General features: G+C 63.8%; 1 protein-coding gene across 3 annotated transcripts; it reads right to left on the reverse strand.

Moving 5' to 3' along the window:
• Window positions 1–3,199: 3,199 nt before the first annotated feature.
• ASIC1 (acid sensing ion channel subunit 1) lies at window positions 3,200–27,587 on the reverse strand. Of its 3 annotated transcripts, XM_051771392.1 has the most exons (13): window positions 27,519–27,587; window positions 25,792–25,869; window positions 25,475–25,608; window positions 23,045–23,240; window positions 7,368–7,518; window positions 6,826–6,953; window positions 6,058–6,208; window positions 5,897–5,953; window positions 5,652–5,805; window positions 5,471–5,562; window positions 4,489–4,568; window positions 4,267–4,371; window positions 3,209–3,469 (listed from the first exon to the last, which is right to left on the reverse strand). In XM_051771392.1, exons 2-13 carry the CDS (start codon window positions 25,837–25,839, stop codon window positions 3,365–3,367), a joined length of 1,401 nt encoding a protein of 466 aa, XP_051627352.1. In that variant the 5' UTR covers window positions 25,840–25,869; window positions 27,519–27,587; the 3' UTR covers window positions 3,209–3,364. The 3 variants fall into 3 exon arrangements, with proteins under 3 accessions (XP_051627350.1, XP_051627352.1, XP_051627351.1); XM_051771391.1 differs by having other exon boundaries at window positions 25,475–25,869; XM_051771390.1 differs by lacking the exons at window positions 23,045–23,240; window positions 25,475–25,608; window positions 25,792–25,869; window positions 27,519–27,587 and adding an exon at window positions 9,083–10,170 and having other exon boundaries at window positions 3,200–3,469.

Genomic DNA, 27,587 nt, shown 5'->3' on the forward strand with positions numbered 1-27,587 from the left:
GGGGTCCTCAGGGGTTTTGTGGATGCCCAGGCTTTGCTCTGGCCCTTCTGCTCTTTGAAGCTGAGGGTTTTTAGGTCCTGGCAGTGAGGTTGGAGCTCACTGAGGTGCCCACATTCCTTGGGATGAGTTCCCAGGGCAGGACAGCTCCTGGAAGAGAGGTTGGAGCTCACTGAGGTGCCCACATCCCTCGGGATGAGTTCCCAGGGCAGGACAGCTCCTGGAAGAGAGGTTGGAGGTGACTGAGGTGCCCACATCCCTCAGGATGAGTTCCCAGGGCAGGACAGGTCCTGGCAGCAATGCTGGAGCTCACTGAGGTGCCCACATCCCTTGGGATGAGTTCCCAGGGCAGGACAGGTCCTGGAAGAGAGGTTGGAGCTCACTGAGGTGCCCACATCCCTTGGGATGAGTTGCCATGGCAGGACAGGTCCTGGCAGTGAGGTTGGAGCTCCCTGAGGTGCCCACATCCCTTGGGATGAGTTCCCAGGGCAGGGCAGGTCCTGGCAGAGAGGTTGGAGCTCACTGAGGTGCCCACATCCCTTGGGATGAGTTCCCAGGCCAGGACAGGTCCTGGGGAGTCACTGAGGTGCCCACATCCCTTGGGATGAGTTCCCAGGGCAGGACAGGTCCTGGCAGGGAGGTTGGAGGTGACTGAGGTGCCCACATCCCTCAGGATGAGTTCCCAGGCCAGGACAGGTCCTGGAGCTCACTGAGGTGCCCACATCCCTCGGGATGAGTTCCCAGGGCAGGACAGCTTTGTCCTCCCTTTCTCTCAGCTCCAGGATTTCCAGGAAGATCCTGGAACAAGCCTGTCCCCCCCTCAGCTCCTCAGGGAGCACCTCCAGCAGCTCAGCAAGAGAAAGGCTCGGCCTGGTGGGGGGTTTTATATCATTTATATCATTCTTTATATCGTCGTTGAGAGTAGCAGGTATTGATGTACAATGCATCTGTCATCTTAATTGTGCTTCCTATGAAAATGTGTGTACATAGTACAGATACCGGAGAGGATTCCACACTTTTTATACACTTTTGAAGGCATTCAGAGATCGGGGAACAGAAAAGAAAAAATAAAATAAAAATAATAAAAAAAAAATAATAAAATGGCACAAGAACAAGGCCTAAACGCTACTTGGATGGGTATCTACACTGGCAGGATGCATATAGAGGTATATATATATATATATATGTACACATATATATATAGTCATATATATTATATATAAGAAATATAAAATGTGGATGGCGTAATAACAAAAGAGTGTCTTGTCCAACAGGCGAGCCTCGAGGTCAGATCCCAGCCCTGTCTTTAACAGCTCGAAGGGAGGGGAAGAAAACAAATAAATAAATAAACGAAACGCCAGGTGGAAAACACCAGGGGAAAAAATCCATAAGAAAATTTATGGATGTGGCCGACCCGTGGCTGACCTTCCCTCCCCACCCTCCCTCCCCCAAGTTCCTAATTTTGGTCAGGAAGCAAATAATAGGAATAAAAATTAAAAAAAATGGCAAGAATTAAAAAAAAAAAAAAAAATGGCAGGAATTAAAAAAAAATGGCAGGAATTAAAAAAAATGGTAGGAATTAAAAAAAAAAGGCAGGAATTAAAAAAATGGCAGGAATTAAAAAAAATGGCAGGAATTAAAAAAAATGGCAGGAATTAAAAAAAATGGCAGGAATTAAAAAAATGGCAGGAATTATAAAAAAATGGCAGGAATTAAAAAAATGGCAGGAATTAAAAAAAATGGCAGGAATTATAAAAAATGGCAGGAATTAAAAAAAATGGCAGGAATTATAAAAAATGGCAGGAATTAAAAAAAATGGCAGGAATTAAAAAAAATGGCAGGAATAAAAAAAAAAAAGGCAGGAATAAAAAAACCCCAAAGCTGCAGTTTGGAAACAAAAAATTACTGAACAGACTTATTGCAAAAACTCTTAAAAGATTTAAGTAGCACTTGGGCCCGGGGGGGGCTCTGGCCCGGTCTGTGGGGTTGGGGGGGGCCAAGTGCAGACCCCAGAGCAAAGTGAGGGCGCTGGAGGGGTCAGAGGGGGGGCAGAGACCCCCAGACCCCCCCCCAGGGAGGGGCAGCGAGGCCACAGACACCCCAAAAATCCCCCGGGCAGCTGAGTTTGGGGGGCTCGGGGGGTGGGAGCTGCTCCCGGGACCAGCCTGTGAGCCCTGGTGGTGTTGGGGCTCCGGTGCCCACCCGGTGCCAAGGGGGTGCCCCTCTAAACGGGGGTCCCGTCCCCCTTTGTCCCCGGGCAGGGCTGGTTCTGGGGGGCTGCCCGGGGTGCCCTGGGAGCGGGGAGGGCTGGTGGGACGGGGCTGGCACTGCCCAGAACCCGGGAAAAGGGGCAGGGTGGGCTCAGCATCGCCCGGGCTGGGGGTCCCCAGAGCCAGGGGGGCACCCCCCGAGTCCCCCCCGGTGCCCCCAGGGGCTGATCCCGGGGTGGGTGCCAAGGAAGGGGTTCTGGAGAGGGGGAGCTGCTGCGTCCTGGCGCACGTGGAGCGCCCAGGCCGGGGTGGGCACCGGTCCTGGGGGACACTGGGGCTCTCCAGGGACCCCCAGCCAAGCCCTGGGACCCCTCCACAAAAATCCCCCCCAGCCAAGCCCTGGGACCCCTCCACAAAAATCCCCCCCCCCGGGCACGGGGGGTCCGAGGCATTGGGAGCGGGATGGGCATGGAGACGCTGGCAGACAGACAGACAGGGCTGTGGATGGACACCACCTTCTTCTTCCTCTTCTTCTTCTTCTTCTTGGCTTCTGGGTTCGGAGTTAAAAAGGCCGAGGGGAGCCGGGGTTGGGGTGGGGGAGCCGGGGCTGGCCCTGCCCCGGCCCCTGTGCGTGTGTGTGTCGTCCCTCGAGTCTCTGAGCGAGCGGGGCGGGCGCGGGGGCATCTCCCCGACCCGGGGGCATCTCCCCGACCCGGGGGCACCGCCCTGACCCGGGGGCATCTCCCCGACCCGGGGGCACCGCCCTGACCCGGGGGCATCTCCCCGACCCGGGGGCACCGCCCTGACCCGGGGGCATCACCCCGACCCGGGGGCACCGTCCCGACCCGGGGGCATCATCCCGACCCGGGGGCATCTCCCCGACCCGGGGGCATCATCCCGACCCGGGGGCATCTCCCCGACCCGGGGGCATTGCCCTGACCCGGGGGCATCATCCCGACCCGGGGGTATCACCCCGACCCGGGGGCACCGCCCCGGCCCGGCTGCCCTGCCCTGCCCCGCCGGTCGCTCGTGTCCGTGTGTCCCTCGGTGCCGAGGGGGGAGCGAGGGCCCCGGGGCCGTGTCCCCCCTCCGGGGGAAGGGGCAGCTCCGCCCGCAGGGCTTTGGTAGCTCAGGTTGTACATCCAGTGACGTCGGGGTTAGCAGGTGAAGTCCTCGAAGGTGCCCCGGGCCGGGTGGTGAGGTAGGATGTTGGCTGCGTACGTCATCCCCGCCGGGTGCCCCCGTATGCTCTCGCAGGGGTTCTGGGGGGCAACGGGGCGTTGGGGTCACTGCTTTCGCCCAAATCCCCGCAGAGAGCCAGCCCTGGCTCCCCCACAGCACGTGGGACTGGTCCCTCTGCTCCTTCCCCAAGCGCTCCTCGAGCTGGGACCTCCCGTCCCGTGGCACCTCCTGGGCAGCCCCAAAACACTGACCCCACACCCAGAGGCTCCTCCCAGGCAGCCCCAAAACAGTGACCCCACAGCTCTTCCCAGGCAGCCCCAAAACAGTGACCCCACAGCTCTTCCCAGGCAGCCCCAAAACAGTGACCCCACAGCTCCTCCCAGGCAGCCCCAAAACAGTGACCCCACACCCCACAGCACCTCCTGGGCAGCTCCAAAACAGTGACTCCACAGCACCTCCTGGGCAACCCCAAAACCCTGACCCCACACCCCACAGCCCCAAAACAGTGACCCCACACCCAGGGGCTCCTCCCAGGCAGCCCCAAAACAGTGACCCCACACCCAGGGGCTCCTCCCAGGCAGCCCCAAAACAGTGACCCCACACCCAGAGGCTCCTCCCAGGCAGTCCCAAAACAGTGACCCCACACCCAGGGGCTCCTCCCAGGCAGCCCCAAAACAGTGACCCCACACCCAGAGACTCCTCCCAGGCAGCCCCAAAACCCTGACCCCACACCCCACAGCCCCAAAACAGTGACCCCACACCCAGGGGCTCCTCCCAGGCAGCCCCCGAGCTGCAGGGGGGCCCAGCAGCCCCCGGGGTGTCCCCAGCAGCCCCCGAGGTGTCCCCAGCAGCCCCCCGGGGTGTCCCCAACCCTCACGTGGCGCTTCACGTCGTCCATGCTCAGCGCGACGCCCTTGTCCGTGTTGTTCCTCTTGTGGTTCTTGCGGCACTTGCCCCTCCGGCACAGCCGGTGCTTTATCACCTGCCAGGGCCACGTTTTTCAGCCCCATTGAGGCAGGTCGGGGGCTGAGCCCTTCCCCAGCCCCACGGGGTGCTCTGGGGTAGCCCCTGGGCGGGGTGGGGCGAGGGGGACGCTCACCTCGTAGGCGTAGTCGAAGAGCTCGAGCACGGTGAGGATGCTGGCCCCGATGAACAGCCCCATCTGCCCTCCAATGTCACCTGCAGGGGACAGGGAGGGCGTCAGGGGGGCTGAGCCCAGAGCCTGGTGGCACAGTGGGGAAAGGGGCACAGAACTCGTGTCCTGCTCCTCGTCCCTGAAGCCAGGTAAAACCTGGCGAGTGAATTTAGCAGAGCAATGTGAGGATTAGAGAGGGTTAAACACCAGACACGAGCTTTGAGCAAGGCATAGAAAACTTAGCATTAAGAAACAGCAGAGGCAATAAATTCACTGGAATACAGGACACTCTGACATGAGGGAACACGGGCATGAAGGGGGAGAACTAGAAATGCTAGCACACACACAAAAAAGGACATGTGGAAGAAAACAAAGGGAGATAAGAAAAGAGACAAGCCAAGAAACCAGGAACTTCTGCCAGACATTGGAAATCCCTGCCAAATGCACAAGGAAACTACCCAGATTAGGGAAGGTTCAAAAGTTTGTGAGGAGGATGATGAAAGGACATTGGGGTCATGACGAAGGAAGACAGGAACGACCACCGAAGCTCTCCCCAAATTAGAGGCCACGCCCCTGACTCCGCCTCAACTCCGCCTGTTATGAATATTAAAAGTAGATGTTGCAATGCAATGAATATTCATAACATGTGATGCAGTTGCCTGGCAAAAAGTGTATAAAAGCTCAAAATTTTATATTTTACAAGCTCAAAGTTGTAAGTTTCTCACGGAAGCAGTTTTGTCCAAGGCGACCTGGCTGCTTCCCGGCCGTGAAAATAAATACCTCCTGCTTATAGACTGAAAACTCTGCCTCTGAGCAGCTCCTCTGCCCCTTCTTTGGGGCACAAATTTGGCATCATCCCCGCCGTGGGGAACGGGGCCGTGGCGACGGGGCCGACGCGGGGCCACCTCGCCGGGGAGGGCACCGGCCAGGCCCCCCCATCACTCACCCAGCAGGCCGGCCACCTCGTAGGCCTTCTTCTGCTCGATGGTCTCGTAGTTGAGGGCCTCGAAGAAGATGTCCAGCACCAGGATGTTCTCCCTGCGCAGGGCACAAAGTGGCACCGGGCTGAGGGGCCTGGGAGGGGGCGGCAGCGGGTGCCACCACCCCCCCTGCCACGGCCACGTTACCCGATGTACTGCTCCGACTTGTTGTACTTCTTGGCCAGGTACTTGGCCGAGGCCTTGCTGGGGATCTTGACCATGGAGAGCTCTTTGCCGTAGCGGGTCATGTTGCAGGGCATGTCGCAGAGGCAGTACTCGTTGTCCTTCTCCACCAGGAAATCTGGGCAGGGGGGAGAGGAGTTTGGAGAGCCTGGAGAGACCCAAGACCCGCATCTCCCTCCCTCCCTCCCTCCCTCCCTCCCGAGCCTCACCCAAGGCCGGGTCCGCGCACTCCTTGTACTGCTCGGGGGTGCAATACGGGGCGTCGCCTGCGGAGACACAGGGAGGGTTTTCGGGGTGGGATCAGCCCCGGGGGGCTGAGATAGGGGGGGGGTTGGCCCCTGGGGGGGCTCACCTGGCTGGGGGGGCTCACCTGGCATGTGCACCATGCGGCAGTTGCAGTTCTCCACCAGGTAGCGGGTCTCGCAGTCGATCCGGCAGGCCGTGATGCTGTACGTGTCGTAGAACTCCAGGTCGCCCGCCACGGCCTTGCAGTCGCCCCAGGGAGGGGGAAGGTAGATGAGCTGGGAGGGGGGGCAGAAGGAAGGACGTTGAGGGGCTGGAGGAGGGCCAGAGAAGAGCAGCAAGGCTGGGGAAGGGACTGGAGGAGAGGCTGAGGGAGCTGGGGGGGCTCAGCCTGGAGAAGAGGAGGCTCAGGGGAGACCTCCTCACTCTCTGCAACTCCCTGACAGGAGGGGGGAGCCAGGGGGGGGTTGGTCTCTTTTCCCATCAGCAAGACAAGAGGGCTGGGTCTGCAGCTGTGCCAGGGGAGGTTTAGGTTGGAGATCAGGAAGAATTTCTTTGCAGAGAGGGTGCTCAGCCCTTGGAATGGGCTGCCCAGGGAAGGGGTGGATTCTCCATCCCTGGAGGTGTTTAAGGACAGACTGGATGTGGCATCAGTGCCACGGGCTGGGAACCACGGCGGGGTTGGATCAAGGGTTGGACTGGATGATCTCTGAGGTCCCTTCCAACCCAGCTGATTCCATGATTCCATGATTCTAAGGCAGCAGTGAGGAGAGAAGCCCCAGCAGGGTGGGGAAAGACCCTCGTGGCATCACACCCCGGGGTCAGGCCCCCTCTCTGTCCAACAGGGAGGAGGCCCCGTGTCAGGAGGGAGAACCCCGGACCCTCCCGGCCCTACCCGCTGCTCCTGGCAGGACACGAAGGTCTGGAAGCCGGGGGCCACCCCGAAGCCCAGCTGGTCAATCAGAGGGGGCTCGTCCTGGCTGTGGATCTGCACCTTGATCCCGGCTTCGAACGAGGTCTCGTCTGCAGCAGGGAGAGGGGGGGATGAGCCAGGCACTGTCCCTGCTCCCAAAACTTCTGCCTCCCACTCTCCCCCCCCCCCACCCCGGGCCAGTTGGTCCCTCCACATGCCCGTCCATCTGTTTGCTGTCCCTCCAAACCTGTTTGCTGCACCACATCCTTGCCCCCTCCGCCCCTGACCCTCCTGCTCCCGGCCCCGGGAGGTGTTTGGCCTCTATTTATAAACAAGGGATGGCTGCGTGTCTAAACCACCGGGGGAGTTGCCATGGCGAGGAGCAGAGACAAAGGAGGGGAAGGCAGAGGCAAAGAAAGGACCTGAGGTGGTGAGAGATGGAAGGAGGGGAAGAGGAGGGAGCCGGGAAGGGGCCGGGGAGCACCCCAGGAGCTGCTGGTGACCCGCTGGGGGCTGTGGGTTACCTGTTTCCCCCCACACTGGCAGGTACTCGTCCTGCTGGATGTCCAGCATGATCTCCAGGCCGTTGCCAGTGCCCCCCTTCATGGTGATGAGCCGGGGCTTCCCGTCCTGCCCCGCGTTGAAGGTGTAGCACTTCCCGTAGCGGGTGAAGACCTGTGGGAGAGGACACGGGGCTGAGGCCCCTCTGTGGAGCCACAGCACGGGGCCAGGAGGGCGTCACCACCCCCAGGACACAGCCACCACCAGGACACAGCCACCACCAGGACACAGCTACCCCCAAACACAGCCAGCCCCAGGACACAGCCATCCCCAGCCAGGACACAGCCACCCCCAAACACAGCCAGCCCCAGGACACAGCCATCCCTAGGACACAGCCACCCCAGGACACAGCCATTCCCAGGACACAGGACCCCCAGGACACAGCCAGCCCCAGGACACAGCCACCACCAGGACACATCCAGCCCCAAACACAGCCACCCCCAGGACACAGCCACCCCCAAACACAGCCATCCCCAGGACACAGCCACCCCCAGGACACAGCCACCCCCAGCCTGGGCACAGCCCAACCCAGGCTCTGACCCACAGGCTCTCTCGGTGTTGGAACTGCCTGGCTTGGCCCAGGCAGAGGAGGAGATGTTCCACCGAGGCTCGGGGATGGACTCGGAGGAGACCCTGCAGACCTACAAAGCCCAGGGCAGCCCTGCTCCCCCACAGTGGGACACTCAGCCCCACACCTCCAGGGGACGGGGCTGGATGGGGTCCTGGACCCCCCCCGTCCCTCCTCGGCCCTTCCAGCTGCCACAACTCCAGCAAGGGGCACGTGAGGGCAGCGGGCTCGGAGCACCAGGACAGAGGTGCCCGGCATCTCCTCCATGAGCACGGCCCTGGGGCTGCTCTCCATGTCCCACCGACGGCTCTCCAGGGCTGGGGCTGAGATATCAGCTCCAAGGGCAGCATTCCCAGCCATGCCCGGTCCCACCCGGTGCTCCAAGGGCAGAATCTCCCTTGGCTGTGCCCCATCCCACACAGTGCTCCAGGGGCAGCAGCAACTCCTGCTGCTCCTGGTCCCACCCGGTGCTCCAAGGGCAGCATTCCCAGCCCTGCCCAGTCCCACACGGTGCTCCAAGGGCAGCATCTCCCCTGCCTGTGCCTGGTCCCACATGGTGCTCCAGGGGTACCATTCCCAGCCATGCCCAGTCCCACACGGTGCTCCAAGGGCAGCATTCCCAGCTATGCCCGGTCCCACATGGTGCTCCAAGGGCCGTGCCTGGTCCCACCAGGTGCTCCAAGGGCAGCATCCCCTGCTGCTCCTGGTCCCACATGGTGCTCCAAGGGCAGCATTCCCAGCCATACCTGATCCCACACAGTGCTCCAAGGGCAGCATTCCCTGCTACTCCTGGTCCCACACGGTGCTCCAAGGGCAGCATCTCCCCTGCCCGTGCCCAGTCCCAGATGGTGCTCCAAGGGCAGCATCCCCAGCTGCTCCTGGTCCCACATGGTGCTCCAGGGGCAGCATTCCCAGCCATGCCTGATCCCACACAATGCTCCAAGAGCAGCATCCCCAGCCATGCCCAGTCCCACATGGTGCTCCAAGAGCAGCATCCCCTGCTGCTCCTGCTCCCACCCGGTGCTCCAAGGCCTGCTCCTGCTCCCACCCGGTGCTCCAAGGGCTGCTCCTGCTCCCACACACGTGGGGCCACCCCAGGGGGCTACTCACCGGGGCGAAGTCGGCAGGGCCGCAGCGCCGGCCGCCGTAGCGGCAGCTCAGCAGCATGTCCTCCAGCCGGTGGCAAGTGCGGTTAAAAAACCCAAACAGATTGAGGGGCTCCTCCTCCTCCTCCTCCTCCTCCTCCTCATCCTCCCAGGGGCCAGGCGGGGCCGGGGCCAAGCCCAGCTCCGTGCCAAAGCCCAGCTCTGTGCCAAAGCCCAGCTCCGTGCCGGGCTGGTGGCGGACCAGCGGGGCCAGGTAGAGCAGGTCCCGGCGGCTGAGCTGCGAGAGCCGCGCGCGGTTGACGTTGCAGAGGGTGACGGCGGGGAAGGTCATCTGGGGGCTCTGCTCCTCGCCCAGCAGCGTGACGTGCTGGCGCTCCAGGTAGCAGGCCACGCGGTCGCCCACCTGGTAGAGGAAGGCCGAGAGGGAGAGGAGGAAGGCCAGAGCCCAGAGCGCCTGCCGGGCGCCCAGCCCGCCCTCCACGAAGATGTGGCTCAGCCCGTGCAAGGTGCAGCTGCTGGCGAAGGCCGCCAGGTCCGTGGCTGCCCCTGCATCATCCTCCTCCTCTTCATCGTCCTCCTGCCCGTACAGGAATTCATCTGCTCCGTCCCCTCCCTTCCCGGGGTCTGGGGCGTCCTCGGGCCCTTCCTCGCTGGAGAAGGAGACGGTGCAGAAGATCTGGAGAGGCATCGCCCGCTCTGGGGGGGGCCCAGCTCTGGAGAGGGGGGGTCCTGGTGCCCGTCCAGCCACAGCCTGGGGGTCTTCGGTGCCGGGTCAGCTCCTCGGGGCGCGGGCAAGAGGGGCAGGGAAGGAGGGAGAGCGAAGGGGCGAGTTCAGGGAGGAGAGACGGAGGAGGGAAGAGGAGCGAGGGAGGGAGAGGAGCAGAGGGGACGGAGAGAGGAGGGTATAAGAGGAGCAGGAGCAGGGGAGGAGGAGCGAGGGGCGGTTCTGCGGGCTCCCCACGTCCCCCGGGACTGGCCGCCCGCGGCTGCCAGGACGGAGCAGAGACACCGCCGGCTCCAGGAGCACCTGGGGAGCTCCCGGGGGGCTGCCAGGGGGGCTGCCAGGCCCCGGGAACAGGGGGGTTGTGTGCAGGTCCCCTCTGTGCCAGGCCCCCACGCCGTGTCCTCCGCCCTCCCTGCCTGGCCCTGGCAGCCCGAGTGGCTGCTCCAGCCAGTGCTCCCTGCTGGGGCCAGGCTGTCTCTGGAGCTGCCATATGCCGGGCTCTGAGAGCTCCTCCTCGGGAGCCAGAGGTTTTCCCAAAATGCCCGTGACGTTGTGCTGTTGTGGTGCCAGGAGGGCAGAGGGATGGAGGGGTCCCCGAGCTCCCTCGGTGCTCATCCTGCCCCGGCAGGGCCCGTCCCCATGGGCTGATTCCCCCATGCCAGGGGCATCCAGCAAATCTGACATTCCAAGCCGTCCTCCTCCAGGCAGGGATGGTTTTGGAGGGGTTTGGGTGTTGTTCCAGTCGTGGCTCCTCCTGCAGAGCCCAGCCAGGGCCGGGTGTGCCACCTCCTGCTCGGGATCCCAGCTGGGCACAGGGAGCCCCCGCTTCCCTCAGGGAATGGCATCCAGGCCTCGTGCTGGGAATCCTGGAGGGCAGCCCTGGCCCAGGGTGCTGGGATGGAGAAGGCTGGGCTGGGAATCCTGGAGAGCAGCCCCTCTGCAGGGTGGTGGGATGGAGCCTCCATCCAGGATGGGAATTCCAGAGAGCAGCCCTTTTGCAGGGTACTGGGATGGAACTGGTGGTCAGGCTGGGAATCCTGGAGGGCAGCCCTGGCCCAGGGTGCTGGGATGGAGAAGGCTGGGCTGGGAATCCCAGAGAGCAGCCCCTTTTCAAGATGCTGGGATGGAGAAGGTTGGGCTGGGAATCCTGGAGAGCAACCCCTCTGCAGGATGCTGGGATGGAACTGGTGGCCAGGCTGGGAATCCTGGAGAGCAGTCCCTTTGCAGGGTGGTGAGATGGAGCCTCCATCCAGGCTGGGAATCCTGGAGAGCAACCCTTTTGCAGGATGGTGGGATGGAAAAGGCTGGGCTGGGAATCCTGGAGAGCAGCCCCTCTGCAGGGTACTGGGATGGACCCTCCATCCAGGCTGGGAATCCTGGAGAGCAGCCCTGGTTCAGGGTGGTGAGATGGAGTCTCCATCCAGGCTGGGAATCCTGGAGAGCAGCCCCTCTGCAGGGTGGTGAGATGGAGCCTCCATCCAGGCTGGGAATTCCAGAGAGCAGCCCCTTTTCAGGGTGGTGAGATGGAGCCTCCATCCAGGCTGGGAATTCCAGAGAGCAGCCCCTTTTCAGGGTGGTGAGATGGAGCCTCCATCCAGGCTGGCTGCCGGGATCTCGGCCGTCTCCTCCCTGCAGCAGCGCGGCCCCTTCTCGTGGTTTTGCTGTTTTCCTGCACTCAGCACTTGGTAAAAGCATCCAGAGACCACAGAACCACCTTCCAGGGGGGAAGGGGAGCATCGAATTCCAGCAGCACCGGGATGTGCAGGGGCTGGGAGAGAGGTTCTGGCTCATGCCTGGGTGGGATGAGCTCACCCCAAACCCCCAATTCCTCCTTCCCTGCACACACCACGGGCCCCGAGCACACCCAGCACGGGGGGACACAACAAACTGGGTGAATAAATCAACCAGGAGAGGGTACAGATCTGTACAATGCACAGTTCTCTGTGATTCCTGAGCTGGTGACACCGGTGGGACGGGCAGGACACGCATGGGGTGGGTGACCGAGGGTGTGACAGCGGCTCGTCCCTTCCTGGGGCTCCCCGAGCTCGATGTTCCCGACAGGGAATGTGTAAGAGGGCTGCTGCCACATCCCACAGAGCCTGGGGATCTGGGAGAAAGGGGGGGTGACCTTGGGGACGAGCGCCAGAGCCGTGGGATGTAATTTCATCAAGCCCAGAGCAAGGTCATCCCTCCTGGGAGCAGCTCCGAGAGCCCGGGCTGGAAAATCCTCCCGGGAAAGGGGGCCAGGGAGGTGGATTGGGGGGCTGGGAGCCACCAGGACGTGGGGGTCAGGTCCCAACCTGGGCTCTAAAGGCGTCAGGGATCCTCCTGGGATGGGGATTGGGGTCACTGGGCTGGCTCAGCCCTGTGGGAGCAGGCTGGGAGCGAGCTGGGCTGATCCCACAGCGAGCAGAGCCGGAGGATGCTCTTGGCAGGGAGGAGCAGGGAGGAGCTGGGGTGGGGGGTTCTGGAGCTCCCCAGCTCTGGGACAGGGTTTCTGCGCCGTGGCTGCAGGAGGGAGAGGGGAAGGGAAGCGGGATTGCAGGCTGAGGGGGTCGGTTTGGCCCCGGCAGGGCACGGACAGGCGAGTTCTGCTGCCCAGTCCCTGCCGGTGCCAGCGAGGGGCTGATCCCAGCGAGGGGCCGATCCCAGCGAGGGGATGATCCCAGCGAGGGGCTGATCCCAGCGACGGGATGATCCCAGCGAGGGGCTGATCCCAGCGAGGGGATGATCCCAGCGAGGGGCTGATCCCAGCGAGGGGCTGATCCCAGCGAGGGGCCGATCCCACCCCTTGGCACCGGGAGAGGTTTAATGTGTCTTCTCGGGAGCGATTGCAGCAGGGAGAGAGGGAGGGAGAGGGAGAGATAGAGATGCTGTAATGAAAACGTTCCATCATCGGCTGGGGCCATTAACCTGCCTCGCTCGGCTCAAAGAGCTCTCGGGGAGCGCCGGGGTCGGTTCGGGGCGGGGGGGACGAGCCGGGCCCGGCTCCGGTTACACCCCCTGCCCCATCCCCGCGGCCTGAAGGTGACCGGGGACATCCCCAGCGTGTCCCGACCCCGGGGCCGGGGGACAAAGCGGGCAGGGCGGTGCCGTCCCGCTTTTTTTGTGTGTGTGTGTTTTGAGTTTTGGGAGATGCTGGAGGAGCCCTTGGGCTCGTTCCAGCTCCTCCCCCGCCCGGGGAGTTATTTTTTACCCTCTCTCTCTCTCTCTCTCAGGTAAAAGCTTTTGGCGGGGGCGAGGGACGGGGGATGTTTATAATTAGCCGTGACATCAACCCCCGTGGCGGGGCCGGCCCCGGGGATGAGGGATGCAGGATGGGGGGACAGGGATGGGATGGGGGGACAGGGATGGGATGGGGGGACAGGGATGGGGGACAGGGATGGGATGGGGGGACAGGGATGGGATGGGGGGACAGGGATGGGGGACAGGGATGGGATGGGGGGACAGGGATGGGATGGGGGGACAGGGATGGGATGGGGGACAGGAATGGGATGGGGGGACAGGGATGGGGGACAGGGATGGGATGGGGGGAGAGGGATGGGATGGGGGGACAGGGAGGGGATGGGATGGGATGGGATGGGATGGGGGACAGGGATGGGATGGGGGGACAGGGATGGGATGGGGGGACAGGGATGGGATGGGATGGGGGACAGGGATGGGATGGGATGGGATGGGATGGGATGGGATGGGATGGGATGGGATGGGATGGGATGGGATGGGATGGGATGGGGGACAGGGATGGGATGGGATGGGATGGGATGGGATGGGGGACAGGGATGGGATGGGGGACAGGGATGGGGGGACAGGGATGGGATGGGGGACAGGGATGGGATGGGGGACAGGGATGGGGGGACAGGGATGGGATGGGGGACAGGGATGGGGGGACAGGGATGGGATGGGATGGGATGGGGGACAGGGAGGGGATGGGATGGGATGGGGGACACGGATGGGGTTTTTCCCGGCTCCAGCGCTGCTTTTGGCCGCTGTCCCGGGGCTGTTCAGCCCCTCTCCCCGCTCCGCAGCCCGTCACGGGCCCGGGGAAAGGAGAAGGAGGTTCCCCGGAGCGGGGGAGCAGCGCGGAGGCGGCGGGGGGGGGAGAGGTGGAGGAGCGGGAGGGGGATTTGACGGCAGCGGCAGCAGCAGCAGCAGCAGCAGCAGCACATTTCACAGCCTGTCACGCTTTAATGGCAGAGGAGATCAAAGCCGGGATGGAGTTATTCATAGAGATAAACCAATCCCCGAGGAGGCGAGGAGAAAACAACATCGCGGGCTCTGTTATCCCGGCTCCGAGAGCCCCCCGGGGAGAGGCTGTCGCGGGAGGCGGGGGGGAGCCGAGCCTGGCACTGCCCGGCCCTGCCAAAAAAACCGGCTGAGCCGGGGCCGAGCTGCCCGCGACACCCCCGCGGGGTGCCCCGGGGTCGGGCAGGATGGTGGGGAGGGATGAGAGGCGGGGGCAGCCCCAGAGCAGCGTGAGGGGGGTGGATATTTGGGGCTCCCCGCAGCCAGGCTGTCCCGGAAAGGGAGACCAAAAAAAAAAGCAGGTTTTGTTGTTTTTGGTTTTTTTTTTCCACGTGCTCTGGCCCGTGGATGCGCTCTGCGGCTCCCGGAGCTGCCGAGATGGTGGGGGGGAAGCACCTGTAAAAAATCCGGGTGGGATGAGCCGCTCCGGGCGGGATGAGGAGCTCCGGGAGGGATGAGGAGCTCCGGGCGGGATGAGGAGCTCCGGGTGGGATGAGGAGCTCTGGGTGGGATGAGGAGCTCCGGGTGGGATGAGCTCCGGGATGGGATGAGCTCCGGGTGGGATGAGGAGCTCCGAGAGGGATGAGGAGCTCTGGGCGGGATGAGGAGCTCCGGGCGGGATGAGCTCCGGGCAGGATGAGCTCGGGGCGGGATGAGCCGCTCCGGGACGGCTCCCAGGCTGCGGATCCCGCCCGGATCCCCGGCGGGAAGGCAGAGCAGGGGCAGCCGAGCGAGGTGGGATTGCCCGGGATCCCTGCCGGGACTAATCCCCTTCCCTTTATCAGATGCTGCCACCTTGCCTGCGCTCGCTCCGCCGGCCAAGCCCGGGCGCAGTTTGTGTTATCCAGCCCTTTATCCCCCAGATTAGACGCTTCACAGCGGATTAGCATGTCACATTCTGATGCAGAAAAGAGGGTTTTTTTCCCCCCTCTGTGTTATTCCCCACCTCCGCCTCCTCCCCACCCCGGCCCTGCGGGCCCGGCAGCCCCGGCTGAGGGGACTGGGATGCGGGAGGAGGGAGCTGCGGGGACTGGGGATGCGGGAGGAGGGAGCTGAGGGGACGGGGGATGCGGGAGGAGGGAGCTGAGGGGACGGGGGATGCGGGAGGAGGGAGCTGCGGGCCCGGGTCCAACGGGGGGAGGGAAACGGGAAACCCGAGGGGGTTTTTGGGGCCGGCTCGGCCTTCCCGGTGCTTTTGGTGGCGTGGCAGGTGCTCCAGGTCGCTGTGCCATCCTGCTTCAGGTCCCTGTGCCACCCTGCTCCATGTCCTTATGCCATCCTGCTCCATGTCCTTATGCCATCCTGCTCCAGGTCCTTGTGCCATCCTGCTCCAGGTCCTTGTGCCATCCTGCTTCAGGTCCCTGTGCTGTCCTCAAGGTCCTTGTGCCATCCTGCTCCAGCTCCCTGTGTCATCCTGCTCCAGGCCCCTGTGCCATCCTGCTCCATGTACTTGTGCCATCCTGCTCCAGCTCCCTGTGCCATCCTGCTCCAGATCCTTGTGCCATCCTCCTCAAGGTCCTTGTGCCATCCTGCTCCAGATCCTTGTGCCATCCTGCTCCAGATCCTTGTGACATCCTCCTCCAGATCCTTGTGCCATCCTGTTCCAGGTCCTTGTGCCATCCTGTTCCAGGTCCTTGTGCCATCCTGCTTCAGTTCCCTGTGCCATCCTGCTCCAGATCCTTGTACCATCCTTCTCCAGATCCCTCTGCCATCCTGCTCCAGATCCCTGTGCCATCCTGCTCCAGATCCCTGTGCCATCCTCCTCAAGGTCCCTGTGCCATCCTGCTCCAGGTCCTTCTGCCATTGTGCTCCAGATCCTGGTGCCATCCTGCTCCAGATCCTTGTGCCATCCTGCTCCAGCTCCCTGTGCCACCCTGCCCTGGGTGCAGACTCAGCACCCACCTCTCAGTTCTTTAATAAAAAGCCCATTCTGGTGATTAATGTGCTAAGTGGACTTCATTATGGAGCCGGGGCCTCCCCGGCTCCCGCCGTTCCGTCTGATTTCCTCCCAGATGAGCCTCATCTCCTCTCCAAACGCTCCCATTTCAGCTCCATTAATCTTTCAAAGCTTTCCTCGGGTGAGTGGTGCCGCTGCCCTGGGCACCGGGGGCCACCCTCAGCCTGGGGGTCCTCGGAGGGGGGCTCTGCCAGGACCCCCCAGCAGCTCCGTGGGCCGTGGAGCCGACCTCGTCCTCCTCGCCGGGATCTCTTCCCTCTCCCGTAATTAAACCGGTTTGTTCTGCTGAGAGCTCATTTATCCTCTGGCACCGTCCCTTTGTGCCCTCGTTTGCCCCCTGGCACCGTCCCTTTGTGCCAGGAGGGGTCACCAGGACGGCGCTGCCCGAGGTGCCGCTAATTCCCGGGATTATCCCGTTTATCCCGATGCCTTTTCCCTCCTCCCCCCGCCGGTCACGAACAGCGGGTCACGGTTTTTTCCCGGCGTCCTTCCCAGCTGCTCAGACAGCCCCGGGCAGGCGGATTCCAGCCGGCGGTTTTACGGGAGGAAGGCGGAATTCCAGCCTGGAATTTCCCTCGGGTTTTTCAAAGCTGATCTGCTCCAGGCAGGGGAGTCTCCCGGCCCCGGGGGCTCTGCGGGGAATCTCCCCGTGGCTGCTCTTTGCTGCTGGGAGAAGGTGGGAACAGGGATTTCAGATCCCTGAGGAACCCCGGGGTGGGTGGGAACGCCCTGCCCCGGCTCCCTCCCCGGATGCAAACTCGCCAAACCCTCCACGCTGCAAAAAAAACCCTCCGAAAATAAAAATAAAAATTAAAAATAAAGGGAATTGGCCATGGTATCCGACGGTGGGGGCTGTATAAATAAATAAGAGCTGGTGAGGAGCCCCTGGAGCTCCCTGGCTGGAGCAGGAACTGCAGAGAGCTCAGGCCGAGCTCCACAGGCAATAAAACAGAGGCGGCTGCAAACGGCCAGAGGAATTAAACCGAGGCAAAAAGGCCACGAGACAGTGGATTTTCTGGGCTCCCCGTGGGCATCTGTGGCTCCACAGCCTTGGGGGACCTGCCCCCTCCGCCCCGGCTTCTCCCCACTTGAAATCGGGGGGGCAGAGAGGGGAAAACAGCACTGGGAAGATCCTTTGGAATCCCCAAACCTGGGGCTGGGATAAATCAACCCCGAGGGGAGGTCGAGGGGGAGAAATTTGGAACCCCCCCCAGGTGCTGGTGCCATGCAGGGCTGCACTCCCAGCCCATGGATCCCTCGGGACAGCCGTGCCCAGGAGCCGTGGCACCCTCGCCCCTGGAAAGCCCCTTCATCTCCCCCAGCAGCCACAAATGCCATTACAGCTTATTAATAGTCATTAATAATTCATTTGCTAATGAGCCTTCTTGTGCAGAGGCATTGCCAGAGGGGCAGGAACGGCCTGAGGTGCAGCAGAGCCAAAGCTCTGGGTGTGACATCTCTGGGTGTGCCAAGAGATCTGTGTGTGACACCTCTGGGTGTGTGACACCTCTGGGTGTGCCAGGAGCTCTGTGTGTGTGTGTGTGACACCTCTGGGTGTGCAAAGAGCTGTGGGGGGGAGTGTGTGACACCTCTGGGTGTGTGTGAGTGTGTGTGTGACACCTCTGGGTGTGCCAGGAGCTTTGGGGGTGTGTGTGTGACACCTCTGGGTGTGCAAAGAGCTGTGTGTGACACCTCTGGTTGTACCAGGAGCTTTGGGGGAATGTGTGTGACACCTCTGGGTGTGTGTGTGTGTGTGTGTGATACCTCTGGGTGTGTGTGAGTGTGTGTGTGACACCTCTGGGGGTGTGAGTGTGTGTGTGACACCTCTGGGTGTGCCAAGAGCTCTTTGTGTGTGTGTGTGACACCTCTGGGTGTGCAAGGAACTTTGGAGGTGTGTGTGTGACACCTCTGGTTGTACCAGGAGCTCTGTGTGTGTGTGTGTGACACCTCTGGATGTGCCAAGAGCTGTGTGAGTGTCAGTGGGTTTGTGACACCTCTGGGTGTGCCAAGAGCTCTGTATGTGAGTGTGTGACCCCCCTGGGTGTACAAAGAGCTTTGGGGCTGTGACCCCTCTGGGTGCACAAAGAGCTTTGGGGCTGTGACCCCCCTGGCTGTGCCTCCCTCCTTCCCTAATCCCGACCTTGTTCAGCCCCCAGAGGTTGGAGGCTCTGGATGATTCCCCAGAGCTCTAACGAGGCGGTGCCCAGGCACAGGCACGTGCCAGCCTCTCGCTGTGCCGTGCCCAGCACCGGTGCCCTCATCCTGCTTCCCCCTGACCCTCCTCTCCCCTGTCCTGGCCGAGGTCGGGGTGGGCTCAGCACTGGAGCGTCCCTGTCCCGCTGCAGAGGGGGTGGGAAATGCAGCTGGATTCCAGCAGGAGCTCCTGGCTCCACGTCCCTGTCAGTGTGGGGTGAGCAAAGCCACGAGCAGCCGAGGGGGGATCCCAAATCCTGGTGGGTGCCTGGGGAGGCCCCGGGTGGAGCCAGGGCAGGGAGGCGGCCGAGGAGGGATCCCAAATCCTGGTGGGTGCCCGGGGAAGCCCCGGGGTGGGGAGGCAGCCAAGGAGGGATCCCAAATCCTGGTGGGTGCCCAGGGGAAGCCCCGGGTGGAGCCGGGGCAGGGATGCAAATCCTGGGGAAGCCCTGGGTGGAGCCGGGGCAGGGAGGTGGCTGAGGAGGGATCCTAAATCCTGGTGCCTGGGGAAGCCCCGGGGTGGGGAGGCGGCCGAGGAGGGATCCCAAATCCTGGGGAAGCCCTGGGTGGAGCTGGGGCAGGAAGGCAGCCGAGGAGGAGCAGCAGCGTCTGAGCAGGTCCCGGCTGTTTTCTGGATGATTTGCTTCGGGCAAAACGCGGTGACACCGGAAAATCTCCCAGCTGAGGACGAGACGACAGAGCCGGGGGCGCTCCCGACCCGCTGCCCTTCCCGGGAGAGCCGAGTCACGCCCGGGAAAACCCGGGAAACCATCCCTGCTCCGTCCCCTCCCATCAGCTCATCAGCTCGTCCGCTCGTCTGGAAAACGAGGAGACCTCCGGGGTCAAACCCTGCTGCTGCTCAGCCGGGGGGAGAGGCAGACGTGGGGGGAGAGCCCGAGGACGCAGAGGAGGACAAAGGGCGAGGGGGACGCCCGAGGTGAATCCCCGAGGTGAATCCCCGGAATCCGCCCGAGCGCTTTTGCTTTTTTTTTCTTCCCCCCCCGGCGCTTTTAAGCTACTGAGGAGCTTTAAAAAGCGATTTACATAAATCGCTGGGATGCCTCGCGGAATCTGTAAACGCTCCGGGGCTCCTTCTGGGACCGCGGAGGGAAGGGTTGGAGCAGGACAGAGCAGGACGGAGCAGGACAGAGCAGGAAGGATCAGGACAGAGCAGGAAGGATCAGGAAGGATCAGGAAGGAGCAGGATGGATCAGGACGGAGCAGGAAGGAGCAGGAAGGAGCAGGACAGAGCAGGACAGAGCAGGACAGAGCAGGACAGAGCAGGACAGAGCAGGACGGAGCAGGAAGGATCAGGACGGAGCAGGACGGAGCAGGAAGGATCAGGACGGAGCAGGACAGAGCAGGACAGAGCAGGACGGAGCAGGACGGAGCAGGAAGGATCAGGACGGAGCAGGAAGGATCAGGACGGAGCAGGACAGAGCAGGAAGGAGCAGGAAGGAGCAGGACAGAGCAGGACAGAGCAGGAAGGATCAAGACAGAGCAGGAAGGAGCAGGACGGAGCAGGAAGGAGCAGGACGGAGCAGGACAGAGCAGGAAGGATCAGGACAGAGCCACCCACACGCTGCCCCCGAGTTGTTGTTTTTTTTTTTTTTTCTTCCAGGAGCCAGATGGACCCGTGTGGTTTGTTTATGAACTGTCAAAAGCTGCAGGAAACGCCTGGGCATCAGTAATTCCCGCGCCTGGGTGTCTCCAGCTGCGCTGGAGACGCTCCCGGCTCCGGCTCCCTGATTATCCACTAACGCTGCGCCGCGGGGGCAGCTCCGCTCGCCGCGGGGGCTCCGGGGCCTTGTGACAGCCACGGGGCCAGCGGGGGGGCCGGGGGGGGCACCGGGGGGTCCCCCCGAGCGGGGTCGAGGCCGGGATGCTGCGGGGCTGAGGGAGGTGGAGCGGGGGAGCAGCAGCAGCCCCTGGTTGAGCACCCCCAGGGAGCTGCTCCTGTCCCTCCGAGATCCCGGGGGGGCTGCAGGACACCCCAACACCCGCCCCTTCGAGCTCCCGGGGGGGCTGCAGGACACCCCAACACCCGCCCCTCCGAGCTCCCGGGGGGGCTGCAGGACACCCCAACACCCGCCAGAGGGGCAGGTTGGAGCCACACGAGGGGTTCCCTGTCGGGGAGAGGGGCTGTGGGGGCTCCCGGGGTGGCAGGAGCTGAGCCCCGACACCCCCCGGGCTGGAGCGGGGTGGGCTGAGAGGGGAGCTCGGGGGGGCACAGAGGTTTTGGGGCACACCTTGGGGTTTAGGGGGGTCTGAGGGGTGCAGCAGGAGCTGGTGGTGGCACACGGAGGTTTTGGGGGTGTAGGGGGCACACGTTGGGGTTTAGGGGGCTCTGAGGGGCGCAGCAGGAGCTGGTGGTGCCCACTGGGGCACACGGAGGTTTTGGGGGTGCAGGGGGCACAGGTTGGGGTTTAGGGGGGTCTGAGGGGCGCAGCAGGAGCTGGTGGTGCCCAGTGGGGCACACGGAGGTTTTAGGGGTGCAGAGGGCACACGTTGGGGTTTAGGGGGGTCTGAGGGGTGCAGGGGGCACACGTTGGGGTTTAGGGGGGTCTGTCCCTGCCTGTCCCACCCCAAAAGGGAACTGAGGCTCTGTCCCCTGCCTGTCCCACCCCAAAAGGGAACTGGGGCTCTGTCCCACCCCAAAAGGGAACTGGGTCTCTGTCCCTGCCTGTCCCACCCCTGTGGGTCTGAGGCTCTGGACACAGCCCTGGGCACGGGGACATCCCAGCCCGTGTCCTGAGGGGGGTCAGGACTCGTCCCTCAGCCTCGTGTCCCTTGCTGACCCCCTGGCTGACCTCACTGTCCCCTTGGCTGTCCTCACTGACCCCCCCAGCTGTCCCCACTGACCCCCCTGGGTTTGGAACCCGGCAGAGGGAGGTGGGGAGATGGGAGGAGGGTCCCTGGGGGGGTTTGGAGCCGGGCAGAGGGAGCTGGGATGAGGGTCCTGGGGGGGTTTGGACCTGGCAGAGGGAGGTGGGGAGCTGAGATGAGGGTCCTGGGGGGATTTGGAACCCGGCAGAGGGAGGTGGGAGCTGGGAGGAGGGTCCCTGGGGGGGTTTGGACCTGGCAGAGGGAGGTGGGGAGATGGGATGAGGGTCCTGGGGGGGTTTGGAACCCGGCAGAGGGAGGTGGGGAGATGGGATGAGGGTCCCTGGGGGGGTTTGGAACCCGGCAGAGGGAGGTGGGGAGATGGGATGAGGGTCCCTGGGGGGGTTTTGGCGCAGGGAACAACGACTGTGCCTCGGGAAGAGCCCCGGGGGGGGGATCGGGAGCCGGGCTGGAGCCGGCCCGGGGGGGATCCAACCCCCGGAGGGGATCCGACCCCCCCCCTCCCGGGGCTGCAACCCCATTTAAACAACAACGTGCCTCCATTTAACAACCCACCCTCCCGGAGGGACGGGCGGAGCATTAAAACCTCCGCGACCCCCGCGGCGGCCCCGCAGCCCCCCCGGGGCGGGACACGAGCGGGACATCCCCGGGATGGGGACAAGGACGGGACCTGGAGCGGCGCAGACCCCCCCCGGCAGCCCCCGAGGGTCGCGGCAGCCCCCGAGGGTCGAGGCAGCCCCCGAGGGGCGAGGCAGCCCCCCAAGAGCCGGCGCTGTCGCCGTCTCGTCCCCAGCCGGGCAGGGAGAGGCAGCCCCGGGCACAAAGGCTCGATTGTGCTCCGAGCCCGGGCGGGACCGACCCCCGTGTCGGGGCGTTCCCAAGGGGTGGTGGGGCTCCCTGGGCTCCCTGGGCTCCCTGGGCTCCCGGGGCTCCCGGGGCTCCCCGGGCTCCCTGCCATCCATTTATCTGTCCACCCGTCCGTCCGTCCATCCATCCACGCTTTTCCACCCCTGCCTCCCCCCCCCCGGCCCTGCTCTGCAGAGCCCGAACCATCCCCGGGCAGCTCTGCCCGCGTGGGGACAACCCCGTGAGGCCACACCAAGGAGCAGCAGCAACCCCAAACCCCCTAAACCTGGAGCAGCAACAAAACCCAAACCTCCCAGACCTGGAGAAGCAGCAAACCCAAATCTCCTAAATCCGGAGCAGCAGCAAACCCCAAACCTCCTAAACCTGGAGAAACAGCAAACCCAAACCTCCCAAACCTGGAGCAGCAACAAACCCAAATCTCCCAAACCTGGAGAAGCAACAACCCCAAATCTCCCAGACCTGGAGAAACAACAAACCCAAATTTCCCAAACCTGAAGCAGCAACAAACCCAAACCTCCCAAACCTGGAGAAACAGCAACCCCAAACCTGGAGAAACAACAAACCCAAACCTGGAGAAACAACAAACCCAAATCTCCCAAACCTGGAGAAACAGCAAACCCAAACCTGGAGAAACAGCAAATCCCAAACCTCCCAAACCTGGAGAAACAGCAAACCCCAAACCTCCCAAACCTGGAGCAACAGCAAACCCCTAACCTCCCAAACCTGGAGAAACAGCAAAACCCAAACCTCCCAAACCTGGAGCAGCAACAAACCCCAAACCTGGAGCAGCAGCAAACCCAAACCCCCTAAACCCAGAGCAGCAACAAAACCCCAATCTCCCAAACCTGAAGCAGCAACAAACCCAAACCTCCCAAACCTGGAGCAGCAACAAACCCAAACCTGGAGCAGCAACAAACCCAAACCCAGAGGAGCAACAAACCCAAACCTCCCAAACCCGGAGCAGCAGCAAACCCCAAACCCCCCAAACCCGGAGCAGCAGCAAACCCCAAACCCCGCAAATCCCGGCGAGGAGAAGCCGCTGCCGAAGCCCTTTCCCCCTTTCCCGGCTGGAAGGAGGGCAGGAACGGCTCCAGGCGGACAAACAAACCCCCCCCCGGCCCCGGGGGGGGGTCACTCACCACTTTGAAGTCCTCGGGGGTGCACTGCTCCCCACGGAAGAAGCAGGAGAGCAGCATCTCCCGGATGTCGTGCCCGGCCCGGTCGTAGAACTCCAGCATGTTGAAGGGTTTGGGTTTGAAGTTGCGGAAGTTGGCCTTGTCCTGCAGGATCTCCAGCTGCCTCTCGTCGGCCGTCTGGGTGTCGGGGATCTCGTACCTTTGGCAGGGGAGAGCGGGGGGAGGCTCAGACCTGGGTGGGATCCCGTTTGGGGTTCGCGGGAGCCGCGTCAGCCCTGATCCCGTTTCCGGAGCATCCACGGCACGGGGTGGCACGAGGTGGCACGAGGTGGCCCAGGGGCACAGGGTGGCCCAGGGGCACAGGACAGGTGGGCAGTGGCCACGTTCCAACCCCATCCCGGCTGGTGGTACCCCGGCTGAGGCCACACGGCCACTGCCCTGTGCCCGTGGTGGCATCCTGGTGAGGTGGGACATGAGCTGAGTGTGCAGGGTCTCAGCTCTGGTGGGACATGAGCCGAGTGTGGTGGGACATGGGCTGAGTGTGCAGGGTCTCAGCTCTGGTGGGACATGAGCTGAGCGTGTGATGGCACCCAGGGCACGGAGATGGGTGTGATGGCACCCAGGAGATGGAGCTGGGTGTGATGGCACCCAGGGCACAGAGCTGGGTGTGATGGCACCCATGGCATGGAGCTGGGTGTGATGGCACCCAGGAGATGGGTGTGATGGTACCCAGGGCACAGGGGTGGGTGTGATGGCACCCAGGGCATGGAGATGGGTGTGATGGCACCCAGGGCACAGGGATGGGTGTGGTGGCACCCAGGAGATGGAGATGGGTGTGATGGCACTCAGGACACAGGGATGGGTGTGATGGCACCCAGGGCACAGAGATGGGTGTGGTGGCACCCAGGACATGGATGGAGATGGGTGTGATGGCACCCAGGGCATGGAGAGGGGTGTGATGGCACCCAGGGCACAGAGATGGGTGTGATGGCACCCAGGGCACAGAGATGGGTGTGATGGCACCCAGGACATGGATGGAGATGGGTGTGATGGCACCCAGGGCATGGAGAGGGGTGTGATGGCACCCAGGGCACAGAGATGGGTGTGATGGCACCCAGGGCACAGAGATGGGTGTGATGGCACCCAGGACATGGATGGAGATGGGTGTGATGGCACCCAGGGCATGGAGAGGGGTGTGATGGCACCCAGGGCACAGAGATGGGTGTGGTGGCACCCAGGAGATGGAGATGGGTGTGATGGCACCCAGGAGATGGAGATGGGTGTGATGGCACTCAGGACACAGGGATGGGTGTGGTGGTACCCAGGGCACAGAGATGGGTGTGGTGGTACCCAGGAGATGGAGCTGGGTGTGGTGGCACCCAGGGCACAGAGCTGGGTGTGATGGCACCCAGGAGATGGAACAGGAGATGGGTGTGATGGCACCCAGGAGATGGGTGTGGTGGCACCCAGGACACAGGGATGGGTGTGGTGGCACCCAGGGCACAGAGCTGGGTGTGGTGGCACCCAGGGCACGGAGCTGGAGCTGGGTGTGATGGATCAGCCCCCAAAGGCACCCCAGGATGGCCCTGGCCTTGCTGCACCCCAGGGACAGGGTGGGACTGGCCTGAGCCCCCCCGGGCAGCCCAGGAGCAGCAGCAGGGCCCGGTGGCACCAGCATCAGCTGCAGGGCTGGGCTGACCGAGGACCTGCTCCCTCCCGGGGTCTGAGGAGATGCTGCTCCTGGAGCACAAACCCCTCCAGCACTCGGTGCCCACGTGGGGCAGGGCCAGGGTGGTGGCTGGGACCACGTGTGGTGACCTGTGGTGACCCCCCCGCCCTGGCACACAGAGCTGTCACCTCCCAGCCTGGTGATCTGTGGTGACCTCCCCACCCTGGCACACGGAGCTGTCACCCCCCAGCCTGGTGACCCCCCCTCAGCACTGCTGTCACCTCTGAGCCTGATGACCCCCCCCAGCACTGCTGTCCCCTCCCAGCCTGGTGACCTGTGGTGACCCCCCCCACCCTGGCACTGCTGTCCCCTCCCAGCCTGGTGCCCCCCTCCCCATCACTGCTGTCCCCTCACAGCCTGGTGACCCCCTCCCTGGCACTGCTGTTGCCCCCCAGCCTGCTGACCCCCCTACCCCGGCACCGCTGTCCCCTCCCAGCCTGGTGACCCCCCTACCCCATCACTGCTGTCACCTCTGAGCCTGATGACCCCCCCCCATCACTGCTGTCACCCCCCAGCCTGGTGACCCCCCTCCCTGGCACTGCTGTCCCCTCCCAGCCTGGTGACCTGTGGTGACCTCCCTACCCCATCACTGCTGTCCCCTCCCAGCCTGGTGACCCCCCTCCCTGGCACTGCTGTCCCCTCCCAGCCCGGTGACCCCTCCCCGTCCCCGCCGCCGCCCCCCAGCCCCTCGGCAGCCCCCGCACCTGTTGTTGAGCAGGGCCAGCAGCTCCCCGGCGTGGTACAGGTCGTTCTTGGTGACGCGGCTGAAGCGGAACTCGTTGAGGTTGCAGAAGGTGACGGCGGGGAAGGTGAGCCGCGTGGCCGCCACCTCGTCCAGCTTGGTGACGTGGGGGTAGAGGAAATAATACTGGATGCGGTTGGTGCAGACCAGGGCGAGCAGGGCCAGCGAGCCCAGGAAACAAAGGGCCCAGACCACGCGCTTGAGCGAGAGCCGCTCGTAGGAGAAGATGTGCGAGAGCCCGTGCAGGGTGGAGCTGCTGGCGAAGGCCTGGAGGCTCACCGGGTGCCCGCTGCCCACCTCCTCCTCGTCCACCTTCAGGTCCATCATGGTCCGTGCCAGCGCCCCGGGGTGGCCACTCTGCCGGCAAAGGGGGGGTGCTCGGTGGGCTCGTGGGGGGCTGGGGGTGCCCAGGGTACCCCCCCGTCTCCCCGGGCAGGGGGCAGCCCCCCGAGCCCACCGAGCACATAAATACACACATAAATGCGTGGGGATTTATTTCTCTGGATAAATACACCCAGATAAATTCCCTCCCCTCCCGCCTCCTCCCTGCCCATCCCGCGGCAGGACCGGGGCTGCTGCCGCCCCTCCAGCCCCCACCTCACCCCCTCCCCTCCCCTCCCTGCCCCCTTTCTCCATCCCCCCCGCTCCCCCTCCGCCTCCCTCCCTCCCTCCCTCCCTCCCTCCCCCCCGAACGGCACCGTCGCACCCGCGGAAGGGATGAAGGGATGGGAGGAACCGGGGCTCGCAAACCTGGAACCGGGGCCGGCGACCGGGGCCGGAGAGACGGGCTGGCTGCGCTGCCGCCGCGATGGGGGGACGGAGAGGGGCTGGGGGGGGGACGGAGAGGGGCTGGGAGGGGATGGAGAGGGGCTGGGAGGGGATGGAGAGGGGCTGGGGAGTGATGGAGAGAGGCTGGGGGGGGATGGAGAGGGGCTGGGAGGGGATGGAGAGGGGCTGGGAGGGGATGGAGAGGGGTTGGGAGGGGATGGAGAGGGGCTGGGGGGGGATGGAGAAGGGCTGGGGAGTGATGGAGAGGGGCTGGGGGGGGATGGAGAGGGGCTGGGGGGGATGGAGAGGGGTTGGGAGGGGATGGAGAGGGGCTGGGGGGTAATGGAGAAGGGCTGGGGGGTGATGGAGAGGGGCTAAGGGGGATGGAGAGGGGCTGGGGGGTGATGGATGGAGCCGGGGTTGGGGGTGATGGAGAGGGGCTGGGGGGGATGGAGAGGGGCTAAGGGGGATGGAGAGGGGCTGGGGGGGATGAAGAGGGGCTGGGAGGGGATGGAGAGGGGATGGGGGGAATGGAGAGGGGCTGGGGGGTGATAGAGAGGGGCTGGGGAGTGATGGAACCGGGGCTGGGGGGGATGGAGAGAGGCTGGGGGGTGATGGAGAGGGGCTGGGGGGGATGGAGAGGGGCTGGGGGGGATGGAGAGGGGTTGGGGGGGATGGAGAGCCGGGGCTGGGGGGGGATGGAGAGGGGCTGGGGGGGATGGAACCGGGGCTGGGGAGGGATGGAGAGGGGCCGGGGGGTGATGGAGAGGAGCTGGGAGGGATGGATGGAGCCGGAGATGGGGGGGATGGAGAGGGGTTGGGGGGGGATGGATGGAACCGGGGCTGGGGATGATGGAACCGGGGTTGGGGGGTGATGGATGGAGCCGGGGCTGGGGGGGGATGGAACCGGGGCTGGGGGGGGATGGAGCAGGGGCTGGGGGGGATGTAGAGGGGCTGGGGGGAATGGAGAGGGGTTGGGGGGGATGGAGAGGGGCTCGGGGGGGATGGATGGAGCCGGGGCTGGAGGGGGGTGATGGATCCTCTCCGCCGCCGCCGCCGCTCGGGGGAAAAATAAAACCGGGGAGCGGGGAGGAGGAACGTGCGGGCGCGGAGGGTGCCGAGGCACCGAGCCCGTGAACGGCGGCGGGTGAACCGGAAAAGAAGCGCGGGGAGGGGGGCGATGATGGAGAGGGGGAGAGGGGGGGGGGGAGGAAAAATAAAAATATCCCCGGCGGTACCTTCTCGGTGCGAGCGGGGGACGCGCCGGGGCCTCGCTCAGCACCGCGCGGGGGGACCGCGGGCGACCA

Source organism: Manacus candei, unplaced genomic scaffold (genome assembly GCF_025592945.1).
Source record: "Manacus candei isolate 608988 ecotype Guabito, Panama unplaced genomic scaffold, ASM2559294v1 h1tg000132l, whole genome shotgun sequence".
In the NCBI taxonomy this organism is placed as follows: Eukaryota; Metazoa; Chordata; class Aves; order Passeriformes; family Pipridae; genus Manacus; species Manacus candei.

What these genes read in the sequence shown, in the direction of transcription:
- ASIC1 (XM_051771390.1), bottom strand. Translation starts at nt 9,766, where the DNA reads ATGCCTCTCCAGATCTTCTGCACCGTCTCCTTCTCCAGCGAGGAAGGG. An exon ending in TGTCCTGCCAGGAGCAGCGG is followed by an intron (nt 6,209 to 6,825) that starts GTAGGGCCGGGA and finishes CCCCCCTCCCAG; the next exon opens with CTCATCTACCTTCCCCCTCC. An exon ending in TCTTCGACTACGCCTACGAG is followed by an intron (nt 4,372 to 4,488) that starts GTGAGCGTCCCC and finishes TGGCCCTGGCAG; the next exon opens with GTGATAAAGCACCGGCTGTG.